Here is a 22,935-nt window from a genome sequence, read left to right as displayed (position 1 = left end):
GAATATTTTTGTTACTCTGCTGAATGAGAAATGTCAAATTCAAGGTCACCATTCAAGAAAGCAAATTTAGTGAAGAAAGCAGAGATCAGTTCACATTCATGCTAAATTACTTCCCTGAATTGGCACACTAGTTCTGGTTCCCTTCCTGACACTAAACAAACTGTTTGAAATGAATGTTCTCCACTTACTTTATTGGGACCATTCATGGAATAAGGGACTACTCCATAAAAGTAGTCATATCCCATGTGAGTAAAAAAGGCAGATTCAAACTTTAAATATTTTGCTAATATGAATAAGACTTTAAATATTTCGCTAATATTAATACATTTCTTGGAAACTGTAGTGGATTTTTTTCTCAAAACCTGTATGTGTTTTGTTTGTCTAGAAACTTTATAAAAATGCTTGGGAAATCAGTAAGCCCATTGGGTATACTTTGGATGAGAAATACATTCCGCTTGTCGGAGCTAAGCGTGCAAATTACATTAATAGTGAGGTTAGTATGAATTTTCCATTCTTTCTCTCGTTTGCTATGTGTTGTTAGAATGAACTTCACAATTTTCACATGAATGTTTTGCAGCTTAAATACAAGGAAATATATGAGAAGCTGAAAGGCCATTACCTGGCTGGGAAGGATATTGGTGATTTCCCCAGTGTCATTCACTCGCTAGCATTCCAGAAAATGAGGAGTGCGGTAAGGAGAGAATTATTCTTGCTGTAATATTTTCCCTTTTCTGTATTTTAGTGCGACTCCCATATTTAAACATAAACAATGCTATGCTTAATAATAATAATAATAATTATTATTATTATAGTAGTAGTAGTAGTATTTTCAATACACTTATGTTTCCTGAATGGTTATTTTGTACATGGGGTGCATAATTGAACTTGAAATGATTTAGGAGGTGAAGAAGGAAGTTATTCAGTGATTAGACATATTAGAATAGGAAAAAACTACTTTATTCTATTTCAATTTAAGAATCTGAGCACTAAGAAGTACTATATGACTTGGGATACTTTTGCTTTATAAAAAACTGCCAGTTTTGTTTCAATTTTGTATTGAAATAGAATTTTAAGAACTAGAAGTATAAATGCACATTGGATGTTCTGTTATCATCGCCACTGCACATTTAGCATGTCATGCTGGGCATAAAGTTAATATGATCCCAGATATTGTCTTCATTTGCGCAGGGAGATTTAACTAAACTAAAACCATGTTTGTAGCATGTGACTTCTTTTATCTTGGAGTCTTATAAATTTTCATACCAGCTATTTAGTCTGCAAGTGAAGAAGATCATTCTTGTCCTTGTAGCACCCCATTAGAATAACTGGTGGTTAAGTACTAAGTCCTGTAAGTTAACACATCCTTCTACTGAAGCCTATGAGAGTTCAGCCGTTAATTCCAGAAAGTATGCCTCAGACTATGCTAAAACCTGTATCCTGTTAGAGTCAAAATTATCTTAGAGGAAAACACTATTTGTTCTTCTTGCTTTCTCCCCAATCTTTCCTTTTTAGTTGGCCTACAGAAAGAATTATGAAGATACCAAAACAAATGTCCATATTCCAAGTGACATGATGAATCATGTGCTAGCTAAAAAATGCCAATATATTCTCAGTGATCTAGAATACCGAAATTACTTTCATCAGTGGAATTGTTCACCTGAAGAAAATGATGTTATTCAAGCCAAAAGGGCCCAGGAGATTTTGAGTGATGTATGTATGAAATTTCATTTATGTTAGTTTCTCAAAGAATTTAAATATGAAATACTTTCAAATATTTTCAAAGTATTTAAATATGAAATTATTAACCATGCTCCTAGACTGTACAGTAGATAGTAGCAAAAATTACATTTTTACAGTTTTCTTCGGGACATTTTAATGGTCTGGTTATTTGGTTTAGTTTCACTTGTAAATCCTGTAGGAAAAACAATCATTCGGGTTAACTGTAAGGTGGGCTAGTCTTCTTTGTGCTTGCATAGAAACCTCCAAATAGTTTGTAATTGTTGAATGAGCCTGGATCAGATTCAGTAGTAATCTTCTGCTTTGCCTTTGCACCAGTAGAGGATATTGCAAATAGAGAAGAAACAAATTCTACTTTCTTCAAACAGAGGGCAAATATCTTCCTAACTGATCAGTCTGTTTTCTTCCGTACAGGTGATATATAAAGATGACTTAAATTGGCTGAAGGGACTTGGATGCTATGTCTGGGATACTCCACAAATCCTGCATGCTAAAAAATCATATGACCTCCAGAGCCAAGTAAGCATATTTTCCTCAAATAAGTAAATACCTGTAAGGTTTTTTCCATTTATTATTCGCTGGGACTGACACCTGTCCCAGTCCAGAGCAGAATGATGTAATTCTTGTAACATCAGAAATATTTTTTTCAAAAATTATTATAATACAGTTTTTCAGTTTGATCTGTAGAGACTTCATCACTTTTGTTATTGAGGGAGCAGAAAAACTAGAGAAAAGGACATCACGGTTGTGATTTTTTTTAAAAAGTGAAAAGATACACTTTTGTTTTTCTGTATCCCACTCTGTATCTTGTGTATCAGCACAAGATAGCTCAGTGAGACGTATATGTAGGGATAACAGTGTCTCTTGCCTTGCCGGGAATACTCCTAGCCTGCTACATGCTGTACAATGATATCATGCAATTTTCAGAATGCCTCAGTTCATACTTGGTATATATTAAGTATTTCTGTATCACCTGTCACCTTTAAGAATGGTCTTAACTGGGCTGTAATCCTGGTGCTTCAGTTGTCCAGAATTGGTTTTCGAGGAAGCTGACAGAGAATTTCTTGGTCGTCTTCATCATTAATGTTTTGGGGTTTTTTTCTGTTTCCGTAGATAAAATATACAGCTGCAGGAAAAGAGAATCTGCAGAACTTTGGTGTTGTTACTGATACACCTCTCTATGTGACTGCAGTGCAGAGTGGTGTAAATGCTAGTGAAGTGAGTCTCTCCACTTTTTCTCCTCATGCTTTTCCCCTTGCTCCTTCAGAGAATTGAAAGAATTTCACTAAATCTGTCTTTCATCTTGCAGGTGAAATACAAAGCAGATTACCACAAAACTAAGGACAAGTATACAACCGTGACTGAAACAGTGGATTCTGAAAGAGTTCAAAATTTGAAACATCTTTTTAGCAATGTAAGTGTTTTTACATTTTTTGTTTCTCTTCAGTGTGGGGGACTTTCCTTTCGTTTTGTTTGTTCATTCTGTTTGAAGATAAACTCCCAGACACAGAGCTTATCAAAGCCAGTGATAGCCGCCTGCGTGGCTTGAATATGGTGAAGATGCTAGTGCTGCATTTCAGACAGAGGGCATATTTCCTATCTATAGTTCAAGTCTTGTCAAAGTACATGCATTAACAAATGTATTCCCTGAAGAAAATTGTACCAGAACCAAGGCCAGTTCTTGTATGAGACTGGACAAAAATAAATAAATGGCCTTTTGTCACCCTTCATGTATGCTTGTAAGTCTGGTAGGAGATTATCCTAAACAAGTAAGCTGGTCTCTTGATGTCACGTAATAGTTAAGGTGTCTAAATAAAAACAGGAGGACTTTTGATTTCTATTGTATAGAGAAGAATTTTTCAAACTCACAGTGACTTTTTATTCCCCATAGAATCTCTACAAGGAAGCCTGGGATAAAGTGAAAGCTACTGGCTATGTATTGCCCTCTGATGCAGTCTCCTTAGCACGTGCAAAAGAACTGAAGCATAATGCTAGTACAGTAAGTGAACAAAATACTTTATTTTTTCAATCAGATCATCATTTCTGGCAATGAAATCCTTCATGCCTTGCATATACCATAGGTATCAAAAAAAATCTTAAAATTATCTTCTGTATTTAATTTTAAATATAATATACATCTGTGGATAAAGACTTTACTGTGATAATCATTTGGATAACAGTTGGATAGTCCTTTGCTTCCTCTTTACATGGAAGAAAAATCCACATTTTATAGTAACAGAAACTGTTTCTTGAAAATTACTGGTTAGGTTTTTTTACAGTCTAAGTTGCCCAAATGTCCAGGTCTCAAAACCCACTAAATTTTACATATTTCCTTAAGTGATGCTTTACTGAGTACAGATTAATGAAAACATATGCTTCAATGAACTGAGGCTTATAAGAGATCACTGTCTTCATGGATATCTTTAAATGAAGGAGCTGGAACAATAAATAAATTGTTCACTCCAGCTTTTTATTTAAAAGTCTCCCAGCATCTATTGTTATTTTCTATAACATCATAGTTATGGTGTGCTTTCTTTGCAGCTTAAAGTAAAATAGAAAACTAAAATCTTGCTCTGAACAGCCTTCTCTGCCTGTTGAGCTTAGCTGAATTTTCTGCTCACGGATGAATTTGGTTCCAAAATTACAATTGTCTCATTGGGAGTAAGTTATTTTGTTGCCTTTCTTTGCATCTGCTTAGGTAAAATACCGGGAAGAATATGACAAATTTAAAGCACTGTACACACTACCCAGAGGTGTTGAAGATGATCCCAACACAGCAAGGTGCCTGAGAGTTGGAAAGCTTAATATTGATGTAAGTATTTTCTAATATATGTTTTCCTCATAAAACCGTACTTATCTTAGAAGAGGATACTCAGAGAACCCACATTCATTCATTCATCCATCCAGATATCTTATTTTAATATGCATTTGGCAGTGTTCAGTATTTGTTAAATTCTGTATTACACTTAAAAATGTGTCTTTTCAAGTTTCTGACTCAACTGTTAAATTGCCTGCACGACTAAATCTTTAGTATAGTATGTTTATGTGTAAAACAGGGTACTACCTAGTCTATCTCCTTTTAAAACATGAGTACCATGAAAAATTGACAAATCATATTTTAGCAGTCATTAATTAGTATGATAGGCTGGGAGGTTCCCTATCTGCAAATTATTTTTAGATTTTTAGAGCAGGCAAGTTGTAAATTTTAGTCATAGCCATAGTGATTGCTATTCAACAACCATTCCATGAAAATGTCAGTAATTTTGCTTCAGCAAAATTTGTCAGCATATATTTATCAGCAGTGAATGCTTTGAATATTTTCCAGCATCATTAATGTATTGTTTTTACTCTGCAGCGCCTGTACAAAGAAGTCTATGAAAAGAATAAAGCCAAAATCCACATTATTCCAGACATGGTAGACATAATTTCTGCTAAGGATGCACAGAAGAAAATCAGTGAAATTGATTACCGCACACATCTCCACGAGTGGATGTGTCTACCGGATCTTCAAATCAATGCCCATGTTCGAAAAGTCACTGATCAACTTAGTGATGTAAGTACACAAATCGTGTATTCATGGCTCACTTTTTAAAAAGATTTTTACATTTATGCCCTGTTAGAGGAAATGATTTTGCAAAAACTTAGAGTGTTCTGAGGTTGGTACATGTAGGTATTAGATTATGCACCACTAAACAGCATCTTTATCATGAGTTGTAATACTTGGCAATAAGTATTCTGCTGAGATGTGGCTAAGCTTGCATAATTTCAATGTTATCAGTATAGGCATTGGGTTGTAACATTACAGGTCTGCCAGTGCTGCCATCTCTATGTGTAAATTGTCCTTTATCATTTGGTTGCGTAAGATGTGGAAACTCTGGAAGTTAGAGAGAAAATCCTGCTGATTCAAAGCTTCCACACACTTACCCTGCATAGCTTGGCCCAAGAGTAGGTCACTGAGCTATCAGTAAATCATTGCCTGTAGGATATGCAAATAAATTTTTAAAAATCATTGAGGTTTTTTACTCATTGGTCAAACTGAAGCATCAAAGAAAAATTATGTAAGTCACTCCAAAGGAATTGCTTTGATTTTCTCAAACCAAAGGAAGGTCAAAATACTAGAAGCCTTGCTTGCTGTCATTAGACAGTTGTGTTTCAGACTGACCTTAGCAATAAGGCATTAGATCATAGTGGAACTCTTACAGATTGCTTCTTTGTTCTTACACCTTAGGTGGTATATAAGGATGATCTCAACTGGCTGAAAGGCATTGGCTGCTTCGTCTGGGACACCCCCGAAATTCTCCACGCCAAACACGCATATGACCTTCGCAGTGATGTGAGTCTGAGCTGCTTATGCTAGTCCTGCTTCTTAGTTATTTTTTTCCACACCACTGTATTAAAATGATGGATAATGTGAAAATAGTGCATATTTTTTCTACTCCAGATATAACCTGCAAAAATGTTATATATCTTTCTCTACTGAAGTACTTGGATTGTGTTATTTAAACTTCATTGATCTGGAAGAAGTAGATATTGTCTGGTTAGGTCCCATTCAGGAAAGCATTAAACATATGTTTAAATACATGTCTGCTCAGAAGAGGGCTTGAAAACGGTAATTCTTCTTTCAGAGCCATTAGAGCACAGCAGAAATGATTAAGAATTCATACAGGCAGGAAGTCTTTTGATGTTGATTTTATGATGTTTTTCCCCTCTCAAAATCTTATGGCCTGTCCTTTGTTGAGGATTAAGCCATTAAAATGGGGGAATGGTAAGTCTGGTTTTCCAGAATATATGTCCCCTCATAAGTTCTATATCAGAATTATGTTGGCTGTTCATCATATGGTGCACATGCATATTCTGTGAAAGAGTACTGATGTTTCCTAATATTCCTTGATGGCAATGCTCTAACTGTTCTTACTTAGTCAGGTGCCATGTTCATTCATTAAGTCATAATTTCAATACACTTTCTGCTTAATACTGGTTCACTAATATAATAAGTAAATAATATAATAAATGGTAAATTTAATAATATAATAAGTTAACAATGGCTAGCCTTACTAATAAGAGCTCTTGAATTTCTCTCCACAGATTAAGTACAAATCTAAGGCAGAGAAAATGAAGAATGACTACACTGTGGTCATGGACACTCCTGTCTATGTCCAGAATGTCCTCAGTGGCATGAACCTGAGTGAAGTAAGTGTTTGTATCACATTTCATCTACAATATTACATATGCTGTTACCTTAGAAGTTCCAGAAAAGTAACGTTTAATATTTGTTAATTATTTCTTTGCTGATACCTACAACTCATTGCCTATGCCATTAATAAGATATTAGAACACAATCAATACAATCATTAAATTGCCTAAATAGGAAAAATTGTCATCTGTTTTTTTTGAAAGAGAGTCCCATAGGTGAGCAAATAATATATACTATGAGAAAACATGGCTATTATGACTCTCCCCTAATTATTTTTTCCTTTTCTCAGGCTATCTATCGCAGTGAATATATGCACAATATCAAAGGCAAAATTATTCCTACTGAAAAAACAGTAGATTTGGAGCGGGCAAATCATGCACACAAAATACAGAGTGAGGTAAGTACAAAAATTCTATTTCTAACAGGACACCAAAAGCAATGGACATGTTTTTCTCCTGTGTGATTGATGCATGTTCCTATTTCCTCTGGATCTTTCTCTTTTTGCAAGTCTACAGACTTCTCTCGTATTCAAGAAGCGAATTATTTAAAAGTTAATGTCTTCCTCTAGCTTTTCAGATAAAGAAGCTAGATTTCACTGCTTTAAAATGAAAGTGGGAAGATGTCCTCATTTAATCTACAAGCGTACTTAATAATATAGACATGTGGGAAATCTTTTGCCTATTGTAAATAAGGTATTTCCTACACAGCCATTGAGTAGTCTCAAATATTTCACGATTGTCACAAATTCCCTCTCTCCTTGCAGAATTTGTATCGCTGGGCTGGTTTGAATGCCCTACCTACTGGATACAGACTTCCTACAGATACCCCAAGCTTTCAGCATGCTAAACATGTCAAATACATTGGCAGTGATGTAAGTATTGTCCTTCTACAACATGATTTGCAAGGGAATATTTGGTGCTCCTCAGAAATCTTGTATGAGTACACAACTGTTCAAGACAGTTATTTCTCAGATACAAGATTGACTGTCGGAGAGAGCAATACGAGTAGGGCAGTTCCACGTTGGTGGATGATCTGGGAGCTGAGGGTGCCCATGGCACAGGCAGTGTCCTCACCAACCAGGGCACAGTCCTACAGTATCTGAGCAGGGTGGGCAGAGCAGGGCGCTGATAACAGGTCGCATCAACAGTCCTAGACAAGGCAGGTGAGGAACCAGGTCCAGGAGCCATCCAGGGGGTCCAGTCAGGAGCTGCAGGAGACAGGGCCAGAGGTAAGACGGGAGATAAGGATGCCACATAGGTCCAAGGTATATCCAGAAGGCAGGGCTAGAACCAGGATTAGAGACAAGCTACCTAAAATATAGGCCCAGCATCCAGCCAGGAAATGAGGCCAGAGACAGGGCTGCAGATAGATACACCGGCAGCGTAGCTCAGGCAGGGACTGAGGTCCCAGGTGAGGCTGGGCAGGGCAATTAAGGTCTGTTAGTGCACTCCAGGCCCTGACTTTGATTATGTTTGTCTTAACAGAATTTAAATGTTACTGAACTCCACAATTATCTGAATAAATTAATATCAAGATGTAATTTTCCTCAGCTACTAATATCTTATTAGATACAGGAGAAATTTAAAATATTGATCTTGGGCCACATTATAAACGTAAAAATAATGATGATGCCCAGGTATTTTAAAGACTCTGATACAGCTAAAGCTCACTTGGGTGTCTCTAAAAATTTGATTCTTTGTACTGCATAAATTGCTTTCAGAACTACAGTGTAAGTAGAATCACAAGCAAATTTAATTTTTGTATGTTTTTCTTCTATCTAAAAATTCCTTTTTCCACTTTATAGCTGAAATATAAAGAAGCCTATGAACACATGAAAGCTAAAGGCTATACTCTGGGACCTAAAGATGTTGGGTTTGAAAATATAAAGAAAGTGAATCAAGTCATTAATGAGGTACAGTAAACATATGTATTTGTTTTCAGTAATATTTCTAATGCCTAAAATAGTCAGGATGAGAATACATTGACAGGGGAGGTTGTGGGATCCCTATGGTTTGAGGCCTTTAAGAACAGGTTAGACAAACTTCTATCAAAAATGGCAAGGGATCATTGATCCAAGCTTGGAGTTGATCTGTATGGCTTTTTGAGGTTCTTAAAAGCCCAGACTTTCTATAGTCCTATAAAACTGTTACTGCAATATAAAAGTAATAGTGACATAATTAACCATTCTGCTGCTATTTGATTAAAGTTGCATAGAAATTATTGTGTCTTTATGCCAGTGGGTCTGTATACTTTAGGTTACAAACTATAAATATGTACTCATTTGCTTGGTCATTGACTTCAGCAGGGTGAAAATTAAACATGCATATTTAAACGTTTGTAGGATTAGAGTCTCAGATTCCCTATATGTTTGAGATGCTACTATCAAAAATGATTGTGGAAAATCTTTGTCTAATTAGAAGCCAGTAGGTTTGCTCCCTTTTCTCCCTTAGTTCTTCCATGCAGAGCTAAGCGCTAAGTACTAAAGAGAAGAGTACTTACACTCTGCCAACCCACTCGCCGTTTTAAGTTTTTACTTTTAACATGTAGAATGCTGTCTCCTTTGGTACAGAGGTTGTATCGGGCAACGTACCACAAGTACAAGGACAAGATTCATACCACTCCCGACACACCAGAAATCCGTCAAGTCAGAGCGACACAGGAAGCTGTCAGTGATGTATGTGTCTTTCTAACATTTAAAAATTGAAGAGATTTAGAATATTCAACATGATCAAACATGTGAAATATTATTTTTTCTTTGTCTTTCAGCTCATCTACAAGTCAGATTTCTTTAGGATGCAGGGACACTTGATTTCCCTGCCATACACACCTCAGGTGTTACACTGCCGCTATGCTGGGGACATCACAAGTGATGTAAGCAGCTTCTGTTAAGATACGTGGTACCTGAATACAGCAGGCCTAATTCTTTTCTACTGATTCATGTTCACGTGCCGGTTGGAGTAGAATTTGACTCATCATTTGCATTTTATTCTTTAATAGATAAAGACTTTGTAACTGTGTTTGGGGACTGATTATTGGTCAGTCCCCAACAGTTGGGATTATTGATCCCAACAGTTAACTTTTGATTTCTCTTCTTTTACTTGCCTTATAGAATAAATACAAAGAGGATCTGAAGTGGTTGAAGGGCTTGGGTTGCTTCCTGTATGATACTCCTGATATGGTCCGTGCTCGCCAGCTGCGTAAACTTTGGGTAAGATTTTTCTTCTGAAAAGCCTGTATAACAACGATTGATTTACTGATGTGCATGCTAAGTACTTACGAGAAATTAAGTACATAAAAATGTGACAACATTTCTTGCCGTGCAACTAGGTAGTTGTTTCTAAGTACTAGGAACAGAGTATGATTCTCTTCTATTAGGTTGCACTGTAAAATTCTTTACTACCAAGAATAATAACAGTTTTCTAAGTGATACTGCTTTTCTTTTTCAGTCTAATTATATATACACTGATAGTGCAAAGAAGATGCGGGATAAATACAGTGTGGTATTGGATACTCCTGAATACAGGACAGTTCAAGAATTAAAAACACATTTGAGTGAAGTAAGTTCTGTATTATTTTTGTCCATCTTTGTTAGTTATAACTAAAAAAAGCTCAGATCCTCTCACTGGCTTTCCTGAAATGTATGGGATGCAAAGCTGTGATTGTCTGGCTGCTAAAGGGACATTTGTAACAGAAGAAATAACTCACGAACTTGTCTTTTTCTAGCTGGTTTACAGAGCTGCAGGCAAAGAGCTGAAGACAAAGTATACTTCCATCCTTGAAACACCTGATTTCTTAAGAGCCAAGCGAGGACAAAAAATACAGAGCCAGGTGACAAATTTTCACTGAGAGTAAACATCTGGGGGATCCCTCTTAATGTTCTGTTAAAGTACAGCAAAAACTTTCCAGGCCGTTTCAAAACAATATAGATTTCCTAGAGAGTACTTTTAAAAATGGCCATTCCTCATTTTCAAGGGGCTATAAAATTTTATGTTGACCACGTCTCTGTAATGGACATGTCCAGCTTTATCCATCTGAAATAGAACACTGAGCCCTGTCGCAGTTTTGTTCAAATTCTCTGAAACTTTGAATTTCTCAGAGAAATAAACACTTTTATTCATCTACTTTTATTCATCTACTCATCATCACTTCTTTACTCATATTAGAGTTCTTTAACTGAGTTATTATCTACAAATTCTGTAGATTTTTTTAAATTCACAGAACAAAATGATGTTACTTGCCAGAGAGAAACAGACCCTCTGGACAATTTTATCTGAAGTTAGGTCTGGATGCAGAGCAGAGAGGTCACTAATGCCATGTGCATATGACATTTTCATTTGTGAGTGTGTTACTGGCATTTACAAAATATCAAGAGTACTGATAGAGAAAGATAAACTGAGAGAGTGTAGAAGATGAAAGGGCACATTACTTTCTCCTGGGGTAAATTGTGTGGTTATATATGCATTGTGAACTTACAATCATTTTTCAGGGAATAAAGTAAAACTTACTTGAAATGTGTATTTTTGGATTCTTCTCTTCTTCCTGCAGTATTTGTATGTGGAGCTTGCCACAAAAGAGAGGCCCCATCACCATGCTGGTGGTCAGACTCCAGCTTTTACCCACGCTAGGCATGTAAAGGACATGGTTAGTGAGGTAAGATATTTGCTCTTTTGTTTGGTACCACTATGCTGAACTGTTTAGAAGTTTTATTTCTGATTTTAGTGATAGGTTCAAGGCTCAAATCTGTTTACTTGTTGATTTTGTGCCTTTTATGCTTAAATTCCATGTTTCCTATGTTAGCTTGGTAAACCAATACACATTTTTATACATTTCAATATTTTATAAGATACCTGTTTCTAAGAGCTTGTCTGCAGAATCTGAGGGATATGGGCTACGAGATCCAGAAGAACTAGCAAGAGCTGCAAAGCTGAGCTTGTTTCCCAGTATTTTGATAGAAGGACTTTGCAGGAGTGACATCTTTGTGCGCTCAGTGTAGCACCTTAACATAATGCCAGATTAACAAATGCTTTTGAGGCTAAAGGTATAACTTTTCTTTTCCATCTTACTGTATCTCTTTAGAAAAAATATAAAATCCAATATGAGAAGATGAAGGACAAATACACACCTGTCCCTGACACGCCAGTCTTGATCAGAGCCAAGAGAGCATACCTGAATGCTAGCGATGTACGTAGCCCGTGAACACTTTCGCTTGCTTTTTTTTGTTTCCTCTACAAAAAGAAGAAAAGGATCAATGGGGAGAATGCATGCAAACAGCAGAATATCTCAGCGTGGGTCCTGAACTTGGTCACTCCATCTGCGTGTGTATTTCAATTTGATATTACTGAGATTAGTAAATTTTAGATTGAGGGCACTGTAATGCTTTCTTTCATTCTTTATAATTTATTTTCAGTTTCTTTTGCATGGAAGTGTGGACTTAGAAAAGAGGAAAAATAGGTTCAGAACAAATTGCTTACACATGAAATCTCCAAATAGTGCAGACTAGAGAGAAATGATTGATACTGGAGCCAGAGTAGAATACATCAGAATATATCAGAGATCTTCATCTCAATTAAGTGTGAGGAATAAACTTGCATCTCAGTGGGAACTCACTCATTTTTCACTTAGAAGTGGATCAGAGAAAAAAAATTATCTGAGTTGCTGCAGGTAAGGATTTGAGGATGAAATTATTTTTTCCTTCAAGTGTGGAATAGTGATTTATGCTTTAAGGCAATGGCTAAGAGTAGTCTACTTGTTAGTGAGACTTTTGCTATGTATTTCAAAATGTACATTGCCCAGGGGCCCTGGAAAAGCCTGAAAAGGCATGTACTGGGCTGGTGTTTTGGCCTATGGATTTGTCCAATTGCTGTCTTAAGAGTGGTTTTAAATTCTGTAAAGGAGTGTCCCAGTTCTTTTGCACATCTGAATTTCTCCTCTGAGAAGATTTGCTCAAGCCTATGAACTTCATGCTTTCTTCTAGACCAGGACATGGAGGAAGGGATGAGTGGGTTTTTTATGCCAAATGCAGCACTTTTGCTCTTTTGGAAAATAGCCCTGTGATACATGGATGTTTTTTCTTCAGTCTGAAAGTGAATAGGATAAAATTTTGCTTTTGAGGGGCCAACTTCTTTTCTCTCTAATTTTCACTGTGAGTCTCAGTCAAACTGGAATTGATTTTAGGCAACTGAGTCCTCTTGAAATTCCATAGGGCTTTCATTAACGTATTGAAAAGCAACCTATCCCTTGATATCATTCTTAAGAGGTAGGATATTTAACTAAAACAATTCCTGACGGATAAATATAATCTTTTATATATTATTTTTCTTACCAGTTGCGCTACAAAGAAACCTTTGAGAACACAAAGGGGAAATACCACACAGTGAAAGATGCTTTGGATATTGTCTATCACCGAAAGGTCACTGATGATATTAGCAGTGTATGTATACAACATTTCTATTCCTAATTTCCGTTTGTCATTTAATACTCTAGAATATGCCATTTATACTATTATTCTATTTGATTATGTCAAACAATCAGAAATATATAATTAGCACTATTAATATTAAATTCTGTCCTTCTTCAGAAGACACAAATGCAGGTAAATCTTGGTCTCATGTTTTTAGTTCTGACCTTTCAGAAAAAGGACTGTCTTAAAATTGCATGGCTGATGTGTTCTGTTCTCAAATTGTTTTACTTAATTTTTTATCTTTCTTTGTAGGTGAAATATAAAGAAAACTACATGAGTCAGCTGGGAATCTGGAGATCTATCCCAGACCGGCCAGAACATTCCCATCATCGTGCAGTCACAGATGCTATTAGTGATGTGAGTTCAAATAGTTTCTGAATCTGAGATGCTGAAACCTAAGCGGAGGTTTCCAAAATTAAAAGAAAAGTCCGTATTTCTTAAGAAAATCAAGGCAATATCAATGGAAATGAAAAAGTGATGTACACTTTTGCCTGGCAGATCTGTGAAATGACAGAGCAAATCAAATGGCTAAAATTGCAGTCCATCTCCTGAAATCAGTTAAGACTGTTCCATTAATTTCAATAGTAGTATTTGGCTGGATTTTTTTGTTACCACTGTAATAAAAACTTGGTTTATATGTAAAATCCTTAACAGCATTGAAAAAAAGATGTTTTTTCCTGAGATTTCTGGTTTGTATATAGAATCCTGGCTGTGCACAAAAAGGCATGCAAAATCATGGGAGTGTTGATTGCTGTAGATTAAGAGTTTTACTCTGTGACTTCTGAGTGACCTTGCTTGGTTGTATTTAAACCAGTGTAATCCCATTGATTTTTTTGAGAAATACAAAGCGACCCCTTAATTGTACAGAAATAAATGTTTTTTAATTCGTGCAGGAACTGAAATAGCTAGTGCTGGATTAGATATGTGAAAAAAGCACAGTCCATCAGAAAAATATAAGTATTCGCAATTTATTTTATAATGGAAGAATAATGAATGTAGCTCTGTTTGCTACACCTTATGTTGAGGTGTTATTTCAGTATTTGATGCCATTTAAAACTGAAACCTTTTACTTTTCTAAAGGTTAAGTACAAGGAAGACTTATCATGGCTCAGAGGCATTGGCTGTTATGCATGGGATACTCCAGATTTTGCTCTGGCAGAGAAGAATAAGGTGCTCTACAGTGGGGTAAGTAAACCAGTCTGCATTCTTGCTAAGTATTTCTTCAAAGTTTGCTTATGTCGTAGTTGCTTCTTTCTCTGAAGACAATCAAAATCTGGTCAAGACATGGATATGAATATCTCATGGTAGAACATGGAACATAACATCTGAAAATAGAAGGCTTACTATAAATGAAATTGGAGACAAAATGATCATGTACTAATCTCCTCTGTTCCTTGGAAAGATATCTGTTCTGTAGTAATTTTTCTAGTGATTCTAAGTCCAACTTTAAAATTATGAAGCTTTGAAGCTTCCATTGCTTTCTTAGTATGATAGTTACATCCCACAAACTACTACATCTACAGCTGTTTTGACCTAAAATATTTTTTTTGTAAATATGTCAAAAACACATATGCATTAATTCTACCATATTTTTGCTGCAGATAGTTTTTACAGTTGTCTATTTCCTTTGCCTTACATTTCTTTGGTAACCTTTCTTTCTTTTTGTTTTTTTTCTCTCCAGTGTAAGTACAAGGAGATATTTGAGAAGACTAAGTCTCATTTTAAGTATGTAGCTGACTCTCCTATTAACAGGCATTTTAAACATGCCACTAAGTTGATGGATGAGGTAAGTATTAAAAGATTTCAGTAGTCTCTCATACTGAAGTAATAGCTTTGTATATGTTAACACTGAGTTAAAGGCTGGTCTTCCTTATGAAATGGTACATAAATGGAAGTAGACCCAAAGAGAGTTAAAAGAAGAATGTCTTAAGGTCAGACTAAAATGAGGAAAGACAAGGATGTTCCTGTTATCTGCCTGAGTAGTGCACAGAGCAGGTTTACAGTAATTAAAAAGTGAAATTGCTAAGAAACTTCTTTGCTGACCAGTAAACAAATGCTAACTGAAAAGATGCTGCTTGCTTAGTAAAACTGTTAAGAAAAAACTGACTGTTGATTGTCATGTGCAAAAGGTATAGAGAGAATCACAGCTGCTCTCTTGAAATATCAAACAAATTGTCATCAGTGTTAGGAGGATAATATTTTCTCTAAAGTTATCGTAACTCTGTTCCATTTCGGGTATTCTGCCTTGAATTCTCACTCTTAACTTACTTGGTCTCTCCTGTAGACTTAAAGAAAAAACAAGCACAACGTATTAGCAAAAGGGTAACAAATGCCTCTGGGTATAAATCACCAAAAAAGTTTCTAGAAGTAATGCTGTACATCTGCAGGACGAAGCCCTTTGAAAAACAGTTTGGCTTATTGAAGAGTGGCAGGAGTAGGATGTAAGCATCCTTAAATTGTAAATTAGGCCTTTCAGGAGTAATTTACAAATGTATATATTAACTGGACATGTTTTCTCTGGTTTTTTTTCTGTTTTTTCCTACATTTCTCTCTTTTGGATATGGAGTTTAATCCCAGTCTGTAAATATTGCATTTAATGAGATTTCAGTGGTTAGAACTATGATCTCAGGATCTCTTTGTGTCTTCACTTTCTTCTTTTATGTTGTTACAATGTATTATGCTATTCTGAGCAGAAATTATATAAAGCTGCCTATGAGAAGCTCAAAGATAGGTACAGCGTTATTGTGGATGATCCTAGGAACCTCTTGGCCAAGTGGGGGACCACACTGAGCAGTCAGGTACTGTAGGAACGCTGGCCAGTGCTGCCAGAAAGTGCCTGGTTCGCTCACAGCTACTATCTTTGTCTGCCTGAAATGTCTATAGCGGCAGTATCGTAGGTCTCGCCTGTGATATTGTGATGTTTTAGTTCAGCTGGTCAGACAGTCTCTGTTTTGCCACCCAAAAAGCATTCTCACTTTTTGAGTGAGCTAATCTATACTGTATGTACTTTCATATATTGTGCATCAACTGACATCACCTTCAAGTAGGTTCTCATCTAATGCCTGTTGAAATCATTGGAGAAGTTTTAAAAAATGGATGTTGTATCATGCATTTATTTTTTTATTCCCTCTCTTTTAGTGACTTTTACAAAGATTATTTTTGTACTCATTTTTAGATAAAGCAACAGTGGCATATTTGGCTTTTGAATGCCCTTACCTTAATCTATAATTTACTCCAATATGCCCCAAAATAATTCCCCTATTTCCTTAATGGGACTTTTAATATATACTCTTGCCGTTCTTAATTATATAGATGTAAGTTGTATGCACGTCTGAATGAATACATACAGTATCTTGCCTAAATCTCTCCACTCTAAAAGTGACTGGGATCTAGAGCCGTGCTGTTGTTTATGGTCTTCACAAGTCTCTTTTGTGCTTCGTTGCCATTTGCATGCACAGAAAAAATATAAGTCCTTTGCCAAGATGTTGCTGAAACAAGGATGTAATGAAATTCTGAGGCCAGATATGCTGAGAGCACTCTACAACACACACTTGTGGAGCCAGGTAAAATGAAGAACTGCTGCTTTAGGAGGCCTTATATATACAGTTTAGCTGCTTGGATTTTTAATACGTAATGCTTGTGAGTTTTCTAAATTCCCACAGATACCAGACTCCAAAGTTTTGTACATGTACTTAGTGCTGGATATGATAAAATAGTTTTGACAACAGAATATCTGAAACAGTGTTTACTGTGACTCGGACTTGACCCAGCTCAGGTTGATCTGGCCCTCCATTTTCTCCTTTCATTACGAATAATAGTTATGTATATACTTCTTTACAATAATTCACATACTTACATAGAGCAATTTTCCCAAACCTTTAAGAAAGTGTGTTAGCTGTTCCTCATATTTTCCCAACCAAATACTCGTTCTGACACCGTCTCTCTTATTGACCCCCTGTAAGTTCCTAAATTCAGTATGAACATAATGAAGTAATTTGGAGAGGAGATTACAATAGTTATCTAACACTCTGCCTGGTGGTGGTGTCCAATGGTGTCTAGATACAGAACAGTCATGTCTCACAGCAGTCAGAAGAGGTACAGGAAGAGAAGAGTATTGCCTGCAGGTCTGAAGAGGAAATCACGTTTTCATTAATTTCTTGCTCTATCTATTGCTTTTAAGCAAAGCAGACCTCATGCAGCCACGTAATAGTAAGAGATTATAAACAGAAATAATCTCCCTTTTGGGGCAGTTCTCTTAGGAGTTGGAAGGTAGAAAGTGAGTCTGATTCATCTGTTTGTTCTCAGAGACCAACAAGCCTTCCCTGTTAACATTCCTGAGTGCATAAAGGATCCTTTCAGCAGCCTGTGCCTCCAGCATTCTTGCCAAGAGACCATTTTCCATGTTTACCTTTATTTAATCTGGATTCCTACGTATATATATTGGTTGTACCAGTTGAATGAAAATGCAGTTGATTAAGTAACTGGTACATATTTATATATGCTCTGGAGTCGGATGTGCTAGCAGTGACCTTACTCCCTACACACGAGTGATTTATTTCAATGGCAAATCAATGCCTGACTGAACTCGATGAAACCGGCAGGTAACGTCTAAGTTATATGCTGGAAATGCAACAGTAGAAAGCAATTACATGAGAATGAGGGGGATGCTCTTCTTGGTTGCTGTAGGCACAGTTAATAAAATCCTTCTACAATAATGCAGTGAAGATCATCAGTAGACATTAATTGTTCAATTTGTCAGTGGATTTCTATTTATTTTCTGATTAAAAATATTGCAGGTAAGCTTGAGTGTGTTTGAAGAAAAAAAAATAGCACTCTGCCTGACTTGTATGTTCATCTGAGTTGACTTCATGTTTTGATTTGTGTTGTTTGTATAAATTTTCTATATTTTGTCTGTCTTAGTTGTGTTTCAAAAGCATGCCTTTTTTTTCCTTATGCACTATATAGCATGCAAGTTCTTTTTTAGAAATGTGTTGTGGCCTCCTACACCTGCCCTGAGGCTATCTGCAATAAATTATCATTCTTTGTATACACTCTGTTCTCACTGAATTCTGTGAAAACAGGATTGGACTCCTGAGTAAGACAAGATGATCTTTAAAAATAAATGTTCAAGGTACAATTCTGTTATTAATGCCTTAAAATAGCTTGGCATTATCATATATTCAGTGAATTTCTTTTCTCTTCTGTTGTGTAAGATGTTTTAAATTTCTCTTCATTATGATGAGTATTTTAAAATGACATCTTGTCCAGTTACAGATTTTAAAAGCCTCTGATCTGCCAAGATTGCTTTTTCAGCTCAATCTTGCAATTTAGAATAGAAGTGAAGTTTTTACACTCAGTGAAAGAAAAGTAAAACTAGTCACACAAATAGATAGGCAGCCTCTCAGGCAAATAAGGGGTTTGTAAAGTCTGGCTTGTTGTGCATGTTCAGCTTTCATTGGCTTTGGTGGAAGGATTTTGCAACTTGATGTCTTGATATAAACATATCTCCTGAAGATATTTTGTCTTGGTTGGTGTGGTTAATATACTCTACTTCCTTATTACCAGGTTGAATATAAAAAGGAATATGAAAAGAAGAAAGACAAATATACTACAATTGTGGATACTCCAGAACACTTACGGACTACAAAAGTGAACAAGCAGATCAGTGATGTAAGTGTGCTCAGTTCCTCGCACGCACGCCTTCTGGGAATTCTCCCCTTTGAAGCACGACGCTTAACAATATGGCATTTCAACAGTCCATTGCAAAATATTTCCCATCTTGATTTTTTTCAATTTACACCAAGACTATCAAGAAATAATGTGATCTAATAATTTTGTATCTTCAGATTATTTACAAGTTGGAATATAACAAAGCAAAGCCTAAAGGCTATACTACGATCCATGATACACCTATGTTATTGCATGTGCGCAAGGTCAAGGACAGAATAAGTGATGTAAGTAAACCATCCTTGTCTGTAACATCAGAAAAACACATAATTAACTTTTTACTTTGATATGTGATATTTCTAACCTATATGCAATGCTGTAATAAAAATTAGCTTCTTATTAGAATGTGTTTTTATTTTCATGTAAAACTCCTTCTGTACTTAATGCCTTTTCAATAATGCAAGAGAATCTGGAAGTATTTAGGAAGTTTTATTATGTAAAGTTCTGCTGTTGCTCTTGGAACATTTTTGCTGGGATAGAGCAGCCTCTGCTAGTAATAAAATCCATGAGCTGGAACTGATGTCTAATTAAAGCCAGGATTTTGGGAGTCTGTTTCTGGGTTTTCTTCCTATTTCGGCTAATAACTTTTGTGGAGCCATGATTTAGACACTTTATCCTTTACTCTGTTTATTCAGTTCTTCTGTGGGCATTGTGAAAATGTAAGGTAGGTGTTTTGTTCTAAAATAATTATGTGTAGATTCTTGAATGGGGGACAATGGAAAGCTGATAGGAAGAGAGAAAAAGGAAGATGAACTGGACAGAGCAATGCTGTGGGGCTGGGGAGGCCTGGGCTTAAGTCCTTCTTCCACCTTATGCTTTCTGTGTGACATTCGTTTTGTTGTTCATAAGAGCTCTGTAAATAAAATGAGGATATTAGCACTTTCATAACTCAGGGTTGCACTGTGAGAGTAAGCACCTTGAAGTCTGAGTCCTTCAGATGCTGCACTGATTTTCTGTATAAAGAATAAGACTAGGAGGAAAAAGTAACAAAATTGTCCAGATACTAATGTGGATCCTAAGAGACAGAGATTTTCAAAAGTGACCTGTGAATTGAAGTACATTTTCTTGTTCCAAATTTGAGTGCTGAATTTGAGATTCTGTAAAGGGATTTTCAGAAAGCATCAAGTGTGGCTGTCAGAAAATAAGTTTCTTTAAATTATTTGTATTGGGTGCCAAAAATAGATAAAATTACTGTACACTCGGAGATTTTGGTAAATTTTAGTCTACACTTCATGGTGAGTTGTACCTACATATTTTCTATGCCAAAGGAACTGCTGCTGAAGAGGACCTTTCTTTCAGGCAGATGATTGATACTAAGTTGTACCAACATAATTTCTTTTTCTTCTGTTAAGATTCAATCTTGACAATTAGGAGCAAATTAGTTAATACTAGGTTTTTCATACTTTGCTGCTTTTCTTGTTTACAGTGGTAACTTTAATGTATTATCTTTGTAAACATTTTTTATGTTTTTCTTTCTTTAGCTGAAATACAAAGAGCTGTATGAGAGGAATAAATCTCACTGCAATGTCATAGCCGATTCAGTTCATATTAAGACTCCAAGGCATGCTTACAAGCTAAACAGCAACGTGAGTTCTGTTTTATTAACACTTTCATTGTTGGGTTGGGACTAGTGGTTGGGATAGTGGTTGGGACTAGCAAAGGAGACCAAGAGAAATTATTTTCCATTTCTGTTGAAATTCAGTGAGCTTAGATATTCCTTCTAATTCTTACACTGCTTGAATAACATATATGTTAATTTATTTCACACTAAAATACTCATTTATAAAGGTTGTCCTGGAGGTCACATGAGATTCCCTGTATGTCACATAGACATCTACTATTCTTCGAGCTCCTCTCTGTTTCTCTGACAGAGACGTAACTGCCTCTGAAATTCTGCTTGATGATGTTCTTATAGACAAAGCAAGTTCTTTTTAGGAAGCTCTCATTTGTTTTCTGTTAGCTGTGGTCTTGCATCCGCTGTGATAGGCAAGGAACTGAAAACACTCACCTACCTCAAAGTCATGACATCCTCTCCATCCCTCATATTCCTTTCTCCATCCAGCAGTGGAAAACCTAGAGCAAATGGACTCCTGCTGGATTGGTCATGATTCAGAGGAAAGCACTAATCTGGTGTAGACGCCTTTTTTTTTTAACTTCTTCTCTCTTTATTTGGTCCTGACCAAAAGAGACTTTGCATCTGTATAAATTTGGTGTCTAAATTACACAACCTCAAATTAATTTATTTTTTCTTGTTGTTTCCCTATAAACAGCTGGATTATAAGAAAAAATATGAAGCAGCCAAGGCTCATTGGCACTGGATTGCTGATAGGCCTGACTTTGTGCAAGCAGCCAAGTCATCTCTGCAACAGAGTGATGTAAGAGAATCAGAACAAACTGAAACCTCTCCCCTTTTCGCAATAAAAAAAACGTTGTAGAAGGTTTGGTGTGATTTTTGTTGTCACTTGTTTTCTCTTCCTGCAGTATGAATACAAGCTGGACCGTGAATTCCTAAGAGGATGCAAACTCTCTGTCACAGATGATAAAAACACAGTATTGGCTTTAAATAATGCCATCTTGGCAAGCGATGTAAGTATCTGAACACCCACTTTTTCTGTTCTACTAGAACTTTACATACTACATAACCTACATTATTGGCATATTGCTCCTATGAATACAGTGTATTCAAAGCAGGATCTCTTTTGTGACTGCTATTCAGTAGAATCATTTTGCAGAAAAAATGAAATGATAAGGATTTATGAAAAAGAAGTTATGCAGATTAAACCTTTCTCTAACAAATTGAATCCTAAATAGAATTTGCAGTTTTCTCAAACTGTTGAATATCTGCTGATTGCATTAATAATCAAGGGTTGAAAATTTTTTCTCAGTCTGACTTCATTATTTGGTATGTTTATTTCATTAACAAATTGGCAAAACCAGAATAAATCTGGTCTTATAAATGTCACTGACCTGGTTTGTGGATTTGCAAACTAGATAAATATTCAGATTTAACATTGCCTGAACACCCTAGATTTTTAGTATGTTTATAGATTCCTCTTATTAAAATGCAAATATTATCTGGAGAAAATTAAAAAATTAAGCTACATGTATTATTTACACATAAGACAAAGTATGTTTAATAGTTCCTAGCAATATATTCAATATATTAATAAAATTCTGCATGATAGCTATAGGAATACGTAGTCTGGAAAAAATCTCGGCAGACATCAGACTGTGGGATCATCTGCAAACTTTTGCGCTAACAAGCAGTCACAGCTTAGTCATTTCTTTTTAGATTATCACAAGACAAGATATGCATAACTTCACATATCTTTTCTCCCTGCTAGGTAAAATACAAAGAGAAGCATAACAAAGCTCGAGGAACATGCCTTGTTGTCCCAGATACACCCCAGATCCTCCTGGCTAAGAATGTCAGCTCTCTTGTGTCTGAGGTAAAACATCTGACATTCATTGTTTTTTTTTTAAATACGTCCTTTTAATATTCTGTGTAGATTTTTGTTTGTTTGTTTGTTGTTTTTTTTTTAATCTATTTTCCTTCTGTGCTTTCAGAACAAATACAAAGAACATAGCAAGAAGCAGCTTCCACATGGGTCTTACACAACCCTGCCTGAGACACGAGACACTGCTCATGTGAAAGAGGTGACCAAGAACGTCAGTGAGGTAAGTAACTAGTGTGGTGACACTTTATGGTGACCTTGTTACCTGATACCTCTGACTCTTTAGACTGTTGCTTGCTTTAGAGTGCATGGTATATAGTCTGGTCATGGAAATGCCCAAGGAGTCAGCAAAGATGAATTCC

General features: G+C 36.0%; 1 protein-coding gene across 1 annotated transcript in view; it reads left to right on the top strand.

The window, feature by feature from the left end:
• The window catches only part of NEB (nebulin), a gene marked incomplete at its 5' end in the record, with an annotated part of 66,319 nt that overhangs the window by 8,807 nt on the left and 34,577 nt on the right, over positions 1-22,935 (top strand). The window contains 33 exons of the mRNA XM_026088977.1: positions 386-493; positions 578-691; positions 1,513-1,710; positions 2,152-2,256; positions 2,851-2,955; positions 3,047-3,151; positions 3,629-3,736; positions 4,436-4,549; positions 5,093-5,290; positions 5,966-6,070; positions 6,823-6,927; positions 7,221-7,328; positions 7,695-7,802; positions 8,736-8,843; positions 9,501-9,605; positions 9,698-9,802; positions 10,041-10,139; positions 10,378-10,488; positions 10,655-10,759; positions 11,477-11,581; positions 12,008-12,112; positions 13,257-13,361; positions 13,644-13,748; positions 14,472-14,576; positions 15,073-15,177; positions 16,085-16,189; positions 18,957-19,061; positions 19,238-19,345; positions 20,600-20,704; positions 21,389-21,493; positions 21,600-21,704; positions 22,463-22,567; positions 22,686-22,796. Of these exons, the coding sequence (XP_025944762.1) occupies positions 386-493; positions 578-691; positions 1,513-1,710; positions 2,152-2,256; positions 2,851-2,955; positions 3,047-3,151; positions 3,629-3,736; positions 4,436-4,549; positions 5,093-5,290; positions 5,966-6,070; positions 6,823-6,927; positions 7,221-7,328; positions 7,695-7,802; positions 8,736-8,843; positions 9,501-9,605; positions 9,698-9,802; positions 10,041-10,139; positions 10,378-10,488; positions 10,655-10,759; positions 11,477-11,581; positions 12,008-12,112; positions 13,257-13,361; positions 13,644-13,748; positions 14,472-14,576; positions 15,073-15,177; positions 16,085-16,189; positions 18,957-19,061; positions 19,238-19,345; positions 20,600-20,704; positions 21,389-21,493; positions 21,600-21,704; positions 22,463-22,567; positions 22,686-22,796 (3,693 nt within the window). The remainder of the gene's footprint in view (positions 1-385; positions 494-577; positions 692-1,512; positions 1,711-2,151; positions 2,257-2,850; positions 2,956-3,046; positions 3,152-3,628; positions 3,737-4,435; positions 4,550-5,092; positions 5,291-5,965; positions 6,071-6,822; positions 6,928-7,220; positions 7,329-7,694; positions 7,803-8,735; positions 8,844-9,500; positions 9,606-9,697; positions 9,803-10,040; positions 10,140-10,377; positions 10,489-10,654; positions 10,760-11,476; positions 11,582-12,007; positions 12,113-13,256; positions 13,362-13,643; positions 13,749-14,471; positions 14,577-15,072; positions 15,178-16,084; positions 16,190-18,956; positions 19,062-19,237; positions 19,346-20,599; positions 20,705-21,388; positions 21,494-21,599; positions 21,705-22,462; positions 22,568-22,685; positions 22,797-22,935) is intronic.

The sequence above is a fragment of the Apteryx rowi genome, unplaced genomic scaffold (genome assembly GCF_003343035.1).
Source record: "Apteryx rowi isolate R43461 unplaced genomic scaffold, aptRow1 scaffold_8, whole genome shotgun sequence".
Lineage (NCBI taxonomy): Eukaryota > Metazoa > Chordata > Aves > Apterygiformes > Apterygidae > Apteryx > Apteryx rowi.
This window is presented reverse-complemented; position numbering and strand designations above follow the sequence as displayed.